At 41.6% G+C, this 12080-nt stretch overlaps 1 protein-coding gene across 4 annotated transcripts in view; it reads right to left on the bottom strand.

Moving 5' to 3' along the window:
- hmcn1 (hemicentin 1) overlaps positions 1-12080 on the bottom strand; it is a 551025-nt gene that overhangs the window by 296411 nt on the left and 242534 nt on the right. For all 4 annotated transcript variants that reach the window (XM_063064023.1, XM_063064025.1, XM_063064024.1 and 1 more), the window contains exon 20: positions 7232-7344. In XM_063064023.1, the coding sequence (XP_062920093.1) occupies positions 7232-7344 (113 nt within the window). The remainder of the gene's footprint in view (positions 1-7231; positions 7345-12080) is intronic.

The raw sequence follows: 12080 nt of genomic DNA, 5'->3' as shown, positions 1-12080 counted from the left end.
CAGGGTTGCAATCTCAGGATTGCTACCCATGCCACGTGCTAGTGAGGCTAGAAATAGGAAGATAATGCAGCTAAGTACGTGGCTATGGAGATGGTGCAGGAGGGAATGCTTCATGTTTCTAGACAATTGGGCTTTGTTCCAGGGAAGGTGGGACCTGTTCCGACGGGATGGTTTGCACCTGAACTGGAGGGGGACTAACATCCTTGCGCGTAGGTTTGCTAGTGATGCTCCCGGGGGGGGGGCGTGCGCGGTTTAAACTAGATTTGCAGGGGGAGGGGAACCATAGTGTTAGAGCAGATAGTGAAGTGGAGGAGGACAAAGGTCATGCAAGGACTGCATACATAGACAGAAATCAAAGGTTTGTACGTGATAGAGATGTTCTCAGGTGCATCTATTTCAATACAAGGAGTATTGTAGGTAAGGCAGATGAGTTTACAGCGTGGATTGGCACGTGGGATTACGATATTATTGCTATTAGTGAGACTTGGTTGCAGGAGGGGCAGGACTAGCAGCTTAATGTTCCGGGGTTCCATTGTTTCAGACGTGATAGAGGGGGAGGGATAAAAGGGGGAGGAGTGGCATTACTAGTCAGGGAAAATATCACAGCTGTGTATAGATAGGACAGCCTGGAGGGCTTGTCTACAGAGGCCATATGGGTGGAAAAGTGTGACCACACTAATAAGGTTGTACTATAGACCGCCCAATAGTCAGAGAGAATTGGAGGAGCAAATCTGTAGAGAGATAGCAGACTGATGTAAGAAACAGAAAGTTGTAATGGTAGGGGATTTTAACTTTCCACATATTGACTGGGACTCCCACACTATGAAAGGGCTAGATGGCTTGGAGTTTGTCAAATGTGTTCAGGAAAGTTTTCTAAATCAATACATAGAGGTATCTATGAGAGAGGATGCAATACTTGATCTCCTATTAGGGAACCAGACAGGTCAGGTAACAGAAGTATGTGGAGGCGAATATTTTGGGTCCAGTGACCATAATGTCATTAGTTTCAAGTTAACTATGGATAAGGACAGGTCTGGTCCTTAAGTTGAGGTTCTAAATTGGAGAAGGGCCAACTTTGTGGAAATGAGAAAGGATCTAGGAAGAGTGGATTGGGATAAGTTGTTTTCTGGCAAGGGTGTGTTCATTAAGTGGAAAGCCTTCAAAGGCGAAATTTTGAGAGTGCAGAGTTTGCATGTTCCTGCCAGGATTAAAGGCAAAGTTAACAGGCATAGGGAACCTTGGTTTACAAGGGATATTGGCGATCTGGTTAAGAAAAAGAGAGAGGTGTATAGCAGGTATAGGCAACAAAGAACAAATGAGGTACTTGAAGAGTATAGAAAATGTAAGAAAATACTAAAGAAGGAAATCAGGAAGACAAAAAGAAGACATGAGGTTGCTTTGGTAGATAATGTGAAGGTAAACCCGAAGGGTTTCTACAAGTATATTAAAAGTAAAAGGATAATATGGGAAAAAATTGGTCCCCTAGAAGATCAGAGTGGTTGTCTATGTGTGGAGCCTCACGAGATGGGGGAGATCTTAAACAGTTTTTTTTGCATCAGTATTTACTCAGGAAACTGGCATAGCGTATATGGAAGGAAGGGAAACAAGCAGTAGTGTCATGGAACACAGAGATTAAAGAGGAGGTGGTGCTTGCTACCTTACAGCGAATAAAGGTAGATAAATCCCCTGGGCCTGACATGATATTTCCTCGGACATTGAGAGAGATTAGTGTAGAAATTGCAGGGGCCCTGGCAGAAATATTTAAAATGTCCTTAGCCACGGGTGCAGTGCCGGAGGATTGGAGGGTAGCTCATGATGTTCCGTTGTTTAAAAAAGGCTCCAAAAGTAAACCAGGTAATTACAGGCCAGTGAGCCTGACATCAGTAGTAGGTAAATTATTGGAAGGTGTTCTGAGTGATCAGATATACAAGTATTTGGACAGCCAAGGGCTGATTAGGGATAGTCAACATGGATTTGTGCATGGTAGATCATGTTTAACGAATCTTGTAGAGTTTTTCGAGGAGGTTACCAAGAAAGTAGACGAAGGAAAGGCTGTGGATGTTGTCTACATGGACTTTAGTAAGGCCTTTGACAAGGTTCCACATGGGAGGTTAGTTCATAAGGTTCAGACACTAGGTATCCATGGAGAGGTTGTAAACCGGATTCGAAATTGGCTGTGTGGGAGAAGACAGAGAGTGGTAGTGGATGATTGCATCTCAGACTGGAGCCCTGTGACTAGTGGTGTGCCTCAGGGATCTGTGCTGGGACCATTGTTGTTTGTTGTCTATATCAATGATCTAGATGACAATGTGGTAAATTGGATCAGCAAGTTTGCTGATGACACTAAGATTGGAGGCGTTGTGGACAGTGAGGAAAGCTTTCAAAGCTTGCAGAGGGATCTGGACCAATTGGAAAAATGGGCCAGAAAATGGCAGATGGAATTTAATGCAGACATGTGAGGTGTTGCATTTTGGAAGGACAAATTAAGGTAGGACATACACAGTAAATGGTAGGGCCCTGAGGAGTGCGGAGGAACAAAGGGATCTGGGAGTTCAGGTGCATAATTCCCTGAAAGTGGCGTCACAGGTAGACAGGGTTGTAAAGAAGGCTTTTGGCATCCTGGCATTCATAAATCAAAGTATTGAGTATAGGAGTTGGGATGTTATGGGGAGGTTGTATAAAACATTGGTGAGGCCAAATTTGGAGTACTGTGTGCAGCTCTGGTCACCTAACTATAGGAAGGATATCAGTAAAATTGAAAGAGTGCAGATAAGATTTACTAGGATGTTGCCGGGTCTTCAGGAGTTGAGTTACAGGGAAAGATTGAGCAGGTTAGGACTTTATTCCTTGGAGCGTAGAAGAATGAGGGGGGATTTGATAGAGGTTTACAAAATTATGAGGGGCATAGACAGAGTAAATGCGAGTAGGCTCTTTCCACTTAGATTAGGAGAGATAAATACAAGAGGACATGGCTTTAGGGTGAAAGGGGGAAAGGTTTAAGGGGAACATTAGGGGGAACTTCTTCACTCAGAGTGGAGCGAGTGTGGAATGAGCTCCATCTGATATGGTAAATGCGGTCTCACTCTTAAGTTTTAAGATTAAATTGGATAGATACATGGATGGGAGAGGTCTGGGGGTTATGGACTGGGTGCAGGTCAATGGGACTAGCGGAATAAAGTTTCTGCACAGACTAGAAGGTCCGAATGGCCTGTTTCTGTGCCGTAGTGTTCTATGGTTCTATCGTTCTAAAGGTTTACTGGAGAGGAACTGGCCTTTTACTTGCCAATCCACCTCTCTGAGAAAGACAGCCCTGGCTGGGGGCGGGGGGGGGGGAGCGCGGGGGCAATGCTGGAAGGAATCATGTACTACAAAATCTGAACATCTCAATATTCTGTCCAAAAAGCCAAAAGATTTGTCATTTCTTCCATCTTCTTTGTAATTTCCTTTCCTGCAATTTATCATATGCCTTGAAATTGAAAACTACTCCAGTATTGTGAACACTGAGTTATGAAAGACCACAATCATTATATATACTTGCTTTGGGGACAATGTACTGTACCTGCACAATTATCATAATATTCCAACCTAAATGACAACCATTATAAATGTTGAAGCTGCAGTTAACTTGTCTCTTTCACGAATCCTCTTCATTTTTGTAATTAACAAGACCTACTCTGGTACTTGATTTTCTGGGCGATAGAAACCTCCAGAAGCTTGCACAGTGTGTGGTTATGTGTGAAAGCCTCAAAGTGATGGTTTACAGACCACTCATGCACAGCACTTTCTTACAGTGCATTCCACCAATCATGGTGACTTTTAATGTAACACCCTTTGCCTCTGGTCAACAGATCCATTGCCAAATTTTGGAAATCTGATTATTTCACATTTGTGAACAATTATTGTTCAACTATTCACAATTTTGCATCTAGTTACGAACATATTTAATGAGTTTTAATTCCCTAGAGACATAGAACAATACAACATGGATACAGGCCCTTTGTTCCAAAGAATCCACACTGCCTACAGTGCCCACTCAGTTACTCCCAATTACATGCATTCAGCTCATCCCCCTCCAAGCCCTGACCCTCCATGTACCGATCTACGTGCTTCTTCAATGACACTATTCTACCTGCCTCAACCACTTCTTCTGGCAGCTTGTTCAACACACTCACCACCCTTTGCTTTAAAACATTGCCCCTCAGGTCCCTTTTAAATCTATGTGGCTAGTTTAGGAATTCAAACCCTGGGGAAAAGACTGCTACAATCCTCATTACATATGCCTCTCATCTCATAATTGTAAACATTTCTATAAGGTTGCACGTCATTCTCCTACATTCGAAGGAATAAAGTCCTAGCCTGGTCATCCTCTCCCTCTGGCTCAGGCCCCCTAGGCCTAGCAACATTCTCATAAATCTTTTCTGCACTATTTCCAGTTTAACCACATCCTTCCTATAACAGGGTGATCAAAACTGTACATAGTATTCCAAGTATGACCTTACCAACTGCAACATAATTGCCCAGCTCCTATACTCTGTGTCTTGGTGAAGGCCAGCATGCTAAAAGCCTTTTTCATTACCTTTCCTACCTGTGATTTCAATAGATTATGCACTTGTACTCCTGGGTTCCTCTATTCCATAAACTCCCTAGTGCCATACCATTCATAGTATAAGTCCTACATTGGTTTAACTTTCCATAATTGCATCACCTCACACTTATCTGTATTGAAATCTATTTGCCATTCCTCGTCCACTTCCTTAACTGATCGAGATCTCCCAAGAATCTATGATAACCTTCATCACTTTCAACAACACCTTCTGATTTTGTGACATCTGCAAACTTAGTGATCCAACTTTGTGTACTTGCATCCATGTCATTTATATAAATAATGAATGACAGGATTACCTACACCTGTGGCACACCACTAATCACTGGTCTCCGTTCAGAGAAAGAACCTTCAACCGTAACCCTCTGCTTTCTACCAATGAGCCAATTTTCAATCCATCTAATCAGCTAACCTGGATTCTGTGGACCTAAACTTCCAAACCAGCCTACCGTGAGGTACCTTGTCAAATACCTTGCTGAAGTTCAAACTGACAACATCCACTGCCCTAACCCTCACCTATCCTTTTGTTTACTGCTTCAAAAAAACTCACAAAACTATGCTGAATCCTGATCAGACTCCGTCTATCCAGATGCTGGGAAATCCTGTCCCTCAGGAATTCCTCCAGTTACTTCCCCACTACTGATGTCAAGGTGACCAGCCTTGTGTTTCCTTTCTTGTCCTTGCTACCCTTCTTAAACAATGGAACATTAGCCATCTTCCAATCTTTGGGAACCTTACCTCTGCAAAGAACAATACAGCACAGTACAGGCTTTTCAACCCACAATGTTGTGCTGATTTTTCAACCTTAGATCATCCTAACCCTTCCCTTCCACATAACCCTCCATTTTTCCTTCATCCATGTCGCTATCTAAGAGTCTTTTTAAATGTCCTGAAAGGGAAGAAGGTTATCGCAGATTACAGGGGGACCTCGATCAGTTAGGGAAGCGGACGAAGAAAGGCCGAAGGATTTTAATATAGAAAAGTGTGAGCGATGCATTTCTTAAAGTTAAACCAATCGTGCCTCTACCGCCACCCCTGGTAGCGTGTTTAATGCACCTACCATCCTCTGTGTAAGAAACTTAACTCTGACTTCCCCACTATATTATCCTGCAATCACCTTAAAATTACATCCCTTGTGCCATCTATTTCCACCTTGGGGCAAGCAGCTAAGTGTCTCTGGATACCATACTCATGGTAGACTTTCTGAATGAGGCTACTCTGGGGAACCTTACCAAAAAGCTTATTAAAATCTATATCCACCTCATCCATTGCTCTGCCTTTGTCGATTTGTTTTATCATTTCCTCAAATAATTCAATCAGGGTTATGACCTGCCCCTTAGAGGTCATGCTGATACCCCTGGCCTCTGCAATTTCTTCTCCCATTTCCCATGAAGTCCAAGGATGCACGGTGAGGCCCTGGGGATTTATCCACTTAAGGCATTATAAGGCTGCAAATACCTCCTCTCTGGCAATATGAATTTCCCCTAAAACATCACTTTTTCCCCCCCTCATCACTTGAGCAACTGTGATTTGCTCCTCAGTAGACACTTAGAAATACAGTTTTCACTGAAAATCTGATCATCTTCTGTGGCCTGAGACATAGGTAGTCATGCTGATCTCCAAGGGGACCTGCTCTCTCCATAGCCACCTTTTTATGCTTAATACATCCAGAAAACCTCCAAATTTTCCTTAACCTTACCTGCCAGATCCATCTCATACCCTCTTTTTGCTCTCCTGATTTTCCTTTTGGGATAATTTTTAAATCTTTTTTTATATTTATCTAGAGATTCATTCACCCTTGACCCCTTAAACCCAATGTAGACTTCTTCCTTTTCCTCGACCAGATTTGTGACATCTCGGATCAGCCAAGAGTCCCTGATATTACCAGGTTTTCCCTTCATTCGAACAGAAATATGCTGCTCCTGGACAGTACTGCTCTTAAAGCTAAATATTCAAATCAAAATCTCAACAAGGTGAGTTATCTGCAGAAATCATCTGCTGTCAGGATCATTATCAATCATATAATGTTTTGAGCCTTATGACGTAGAAGTGGTCTAATGAATAACACACTATTTCATTTTTTACATTCCAACGCCATGATATATTGATGCATGCGAACTCTACATTGGACAGCTCAGCTTTTATGTGACTGATGCAGTTCAAATGTGACTTGAATTTACCAATGCTGGAAATAAATTCTGTTTCATACAATGAGAGTCTTTTGCAGCATCAAAGGAACACAGGCAACTCTAATGTATTTCCCAGACATCAGCTATCAGCTAATTTGTGTTTCAAATAAATGTTTTAGGAATATCTCAAAATGGCCTGTTGTGCACGTAGAGGAGAAATGCTGCATAATATGTGAATTCCTCAAATGTATTTCAATGGGAATCTACTCTATTCCATTATAATTTAAATTGTGAAACATGTACATGATGATATTTCAGCTTGAATTTAGTAGTGTGTGATTATATTATTAGCAGAACAACAGAGGAATGCGTACTTATGACATTGGAACACTAATCAATTTCAGAACAAATCATCTGGGGCAAATATTTCAGAATGAGTTTCCTGGCAATTCTAAAGGCAGGAGATTTTGGCAGCCTGCTTGCAAATTAGGGCACATACCTTTGACCAGCTAATGGAAGGCTTGGGAATACCATGTGCTTTGCAGGGTAGCCGAATTGGGACTCCCTCAATGGTACTGAATATCTGAGGTCCATGTTGGATGGTGGGCACAACTGAAAGAGATGAAGCAATCCATTAATGACCAGATATATAGGACAGGATCCAGATCTATTTGGACGATGGTCCACTGGGAACTGGTGCCTGTCCACCCTTCTATATTCAACAGGTCTTCAATTTCCGACTCTAAAAATTGAATGATCAGTTCAGAAATATGCTGGGGCCCAGATATTGGTACACTGGACTGCCCCTCCCCTTAAAGACACCACTCATTCCAGGCTTCAAGCTCCTTCACCAATATCTTAACAACTCTTTATCACCATCACCAAGGTCGTAAGTTCAAGCTTTCTGCTTAAGTTTTGCACCTCACTTGCTATTTAAAAAAAACGTATTCAATAATTAATTTATTTTCATTTTTTAGAAGTTTTATAATACATCTTGAACAACTTTTAAAGAGATACTTGAAAAGATATTAGGGCAGTGACCAGAAACCTGGTCAAAGAGGTAAGTTTTAAGGATCATTTTAAAGGAGAAAAGAGAGGCATAATGGCAAACGGGTTTCAAAGCTTTAAGCTTAGAGTCAAAATAATATAAGAAAAATTAGTCATCATTACTGGAGACCTTAGACACCACTGCAGGTGTTTGAGAGGGCAGGTTCCTCGACCTCACTGGTGTCATCTCTTTTTCACAAGTGGCTGTTAGCTATACTATACTATACGCTCCACTATATTGGCTCGTATGTGTCTAGGGGAAATCCCGCCCGGCGCCTGCCTGGATGCTTCCCGCTTGGTCGGTTGCTGTACCACAGCCACCCGAATCAATCCCAAACATCAATCATCAGCCAACACCCACAGTACCTTTTACCAGGTACACTTTATAGATATTACTACGTCTATGAAATTAATATAAGTTTGATACAGAAAAGGAAGTAATGGAGGAAAAAAAGCACCAGACTTATCAAAGTCCAAGTTCTTTGTGCACAAGTTGGAGCTCAGAAATTCTTGGCGACCACCCGGACCCTGTCGACTCGCAGCTCGGGACCACCCGGACCCTGTCGATTCTGGGCTCGGGACCGCCCGGACCCCGTCGGCTCGCGGCTCGGGACCGCCCAGACCCCGTCGGCTCATGGCTTGGGGCCGCCCGGACACTGTCGGCTCGCAGCTCGGGACCACCCGGACCCCATCGGCTCTCAGGACCACCCCGAATGATCGACTGGAGCCTTTTCGCACGTCCGTCGTCCTCCTTGTCTCTCCTCTGACTCCCCACCAAAAAACCCCACACGTCCACCGTCCTCCCCGTCTCTCCTCCGACTCCCCCCAAAAACCTCCGTTCCCAGTCATATGAGACAGCATTATCACCCCAAGAAATAATAACATGAATACCCATTGGCTAATAGCACCTGCTATCTGTATTAACCCAAGCAAATGTCTAGCTAGAGAGTTTCCCAGCATTTAACATAACAAAGAAGCCATTTTAAACCTAACATACAAAGAAGAGACCTTGTATACTAACAATGTGCTAACATGATGTCCTGCCCTAACACTGTTCCCCAAGCAATGCAGCAGGACCTATACAACATAAAACACATCTATTTGATGGCAGCTGCAAGCAGTTTGACTCTTGAGGACCTAAAGAAACTAACTACAGTCCAAGTTTGAAAAGTGGCTTGAAATGTGCATTATATCCTTGTACAATGGGGCAACAGCAAATTTTTAAGTATATGCGTTGGATCTGAACCAGTATGACTGGCAATTAATGCTTTGAGGAATGAATGGTGGCTGTCACAGCCATATGCTTTATGCTTGTAAATGGGGTAAAAGGCAGTCCAATTTCTAAGCCACTATCAAATTATAAATGGAACATTTTATCACATTTGGGAAATAGAATATTCTGCTGCTAAAGTGTTTATGATACTTAAAACTTACAAAGTTTAACATTTCTGCTGGACTTCATTTATTAATTTCAAGTATATACTTGACACAAACTCAACATTGTCATTTATTATCTTTGAACTTGCAACATTTTTAAGTATGACACCTGAAGATGACAGAAGTGATGGAAAGACCTGCAGTGGTTTGTCCTGTGCATGACACTTAGTTAACAGCTTTTCAGGTTTAGCCCTGTTTTGGGCATTTTGTAGATAAGGTGGTCTAGTCCTGCTATTTTCTCATTTGCTTTTTTTCCCCTAATTTGATTTCTATAATTATACAAATGGTGTGAATGATGGAGGTGAACTGGAAATAGCCTTTCAATGAGATGTTATCAATTGCATTTTGGAACCCGTACCAGTGTATGGGAGTAAGAAATATTTTCCAGACTAAGTCGCCGTTCACAGATTTAAAAAGGAAAAGAGGGAATTCTTAAAGTGTTGATGAAAGTAGTCCAAATCATTACTGATAGTGCACAAAAGGGAGAATTTTTCACTGCTCATTCCATGTTGTGTTTATTCCAAGTACATGTGATTATACAAAGTTTGAAGAGAGATTTAAAACCATAAGACAGGAGCAGAATTAGGCCATTCAGCCCATCGAGTCTACTCTGCCATTTTATCATGGCTGATCCCAAATCCCACTCAACCCCATATACCTGCCTTCTCGCCATATCCTTTGATGCCCTAACCAATCATGAAACGATCAACTTCCACCTTAAATATACACACAGACTTGGCTTTCACTGCAGTCTGTGGCAGAGCATTCCACAGATTTACTACTCTCTGGCTAAAAAAAATTCCTCTTTAGCACTGTTCTAAAGGGTTGCCCCTCAATTTTGAGGCTGTACCCTCTAGTTCTGGATACCCCCACCATAGGAAACATCCTCTTCATATCCACCCTATCTAGTCCTTTCAACATTTGGTAGGCTTCAATGAGATCCCCCCATATACTTCTAAATTCTAGTGAGTACAGGCCCAAAGCTGCCAATGTTAAACCCTTCATTGAGCTCTTATGTTAAGCCCTTCATTCCCAGAATCATCCTTGTGAACTTTCTCTGGACACTCTCCAATGACAACACATCCTATCTGAGATACAGGGCCCAAAACCATTGACAATACCCTAAGCACGGCCTGACTAGTGTATTATAAAGGCTCAGCATTACCCCCTTGCTTTTATATTCTATTCCCTATTAAATAAATGCCAACATTGCATTTGGCTTCCTTACCACAGACTCAACCTGTAAATTAACCTTCTGGGAGTCTTGCATGAGAACTCCTAAATTCCTTTGCACCTCTGATGTCTCCCCATTTAGATAATAGTCTGCACTATTGTTCCTTTTACCTAAATACATTATCATACATTTCTCAACACTGTATTCCATCTGCCACTTTTTTGTCCATTCTTCCAATTTGCCTACGTACTGCCACAATCACCTTGCTTCCTCAGCACTACCTACCCCTCCACCTATCTTTGTATCATCTGCAAACTTTGCCACAAAGCCATCAATTCCATTATCTAAATCACTGACAAGCAATATGAAAAGTAGTGGTCCCAATACTGACCCCTGAGGAACACCACAAGTCACTGACAGCCAACCAGAAAAGGCCACTCACTGCCTCCTGCCTGTCAGCCATTCTGCTATCCATGCCAATATCTTTCCTGTAATGCCATAGGATTTGATCTTGTTAAGCAGCCTCATGTGTGGCACCTTATCAAACGCCTTCTGAAAATCAAAGTAAATGACATCCACTGCCTCTCCTTTGTCCACCCTGTTTGTTACTTCCTCAAAGAACTCCAACAAATTCGTCAGGCAAGAATTCCTTTTACAGAAGCTATGCTGACTTTGCCTTATTTTATCATTAGTCTCCAAGTGCCTTGAAACTTCATCCTTAATAATAGACTCCAAAACTTTCCCAGCCACTGAGGTTGGGTTAACTGGCCTATAATTTCCTTCCTTTTGCCTTCTTCCCTTCTTAAGGAGTGGAGTGACACTTACAATCTTCCAGCCCTCCAGGACAATGCCAGAATCAAGTGATTTTTTAAAGATCATGACCAATGCATCCAGACTCTTAAGACTTAAATGTTCCAAGCAACAAAACAGTAAGCTTTAGCAGAAAAGTTTCATAAGTGTGTGTGTGTGTGTGTGTGTGTGTGTTTTTGTTTGTGGGGGGGGCTAGACTAAGTTAATTTTGAGTACTGATGAAGTTGGCTTTAAAAAGTCAATGTTAAAAGAACTTTTTATTTAGAACATTTTATGTTCATTTTTGTGCTGTGCATATAAAGCAAGTGCTAGTTTTTTCTAAAAACAGAGGAACTAGTACATAGATTTATCTTTCTCCCAGATTAACTCTGCAGTACAAGCATATCATTCAGTCTGGGGAAGTCATTAACTGGAGAGGACACAAGCTGGTCTGCCAGTTTCCTGTTGAGAACTCTGTGTGGACCTACTGAAGTTATTAAGAGTTGCTCATTTTTATCTGTCAAAGTCATCATAACATTCAATGGACAAGTGTTTCAATGTTATTGTTATCAATATTTTAATCACCACTGAACTCAGTTAACAGAATATCTATGAAGTGTAACATAACCTTCATTTCAAAATAGAATTTTAAAGTCTTTTTTTTGGATTAGAAAGCATAATGCAATGGTAAGACTTTGATGAATTTGTCTTCGATTAGCTAAAAACTTTCTTAAATACATTCCTTTAATTTGCTGTGCCAGCCAAGGATAACTAAATGATAAAGATGAAGGAGGAAACAGAGTGCAAGAGTAATCTATAAAGTAACATAAAAGCACACAGTAAGACTTTGACAGGTTTATAAGGAAAAAAGATAGTAGGTAAATTCAACATTGGAAACTGA

Source organism: Mobula hypostoma, chromosome 12 (assembly GCF_963921235.1).
Source record: "Mobula hypostoma chromosome 12, sMobHyp1.1, whole genome shotgun sequence".
NCBI lineage: Eukaryota > Metazoa > Chordata > Chondrichthyes > Myliobatiformes > Myliobatidae > Mobula > Mobula hypostoma.
Note: the sequence above shows the minus strand (reverse complement) of the source record. Positions and strands in the feature narration are given on the sequence as shown.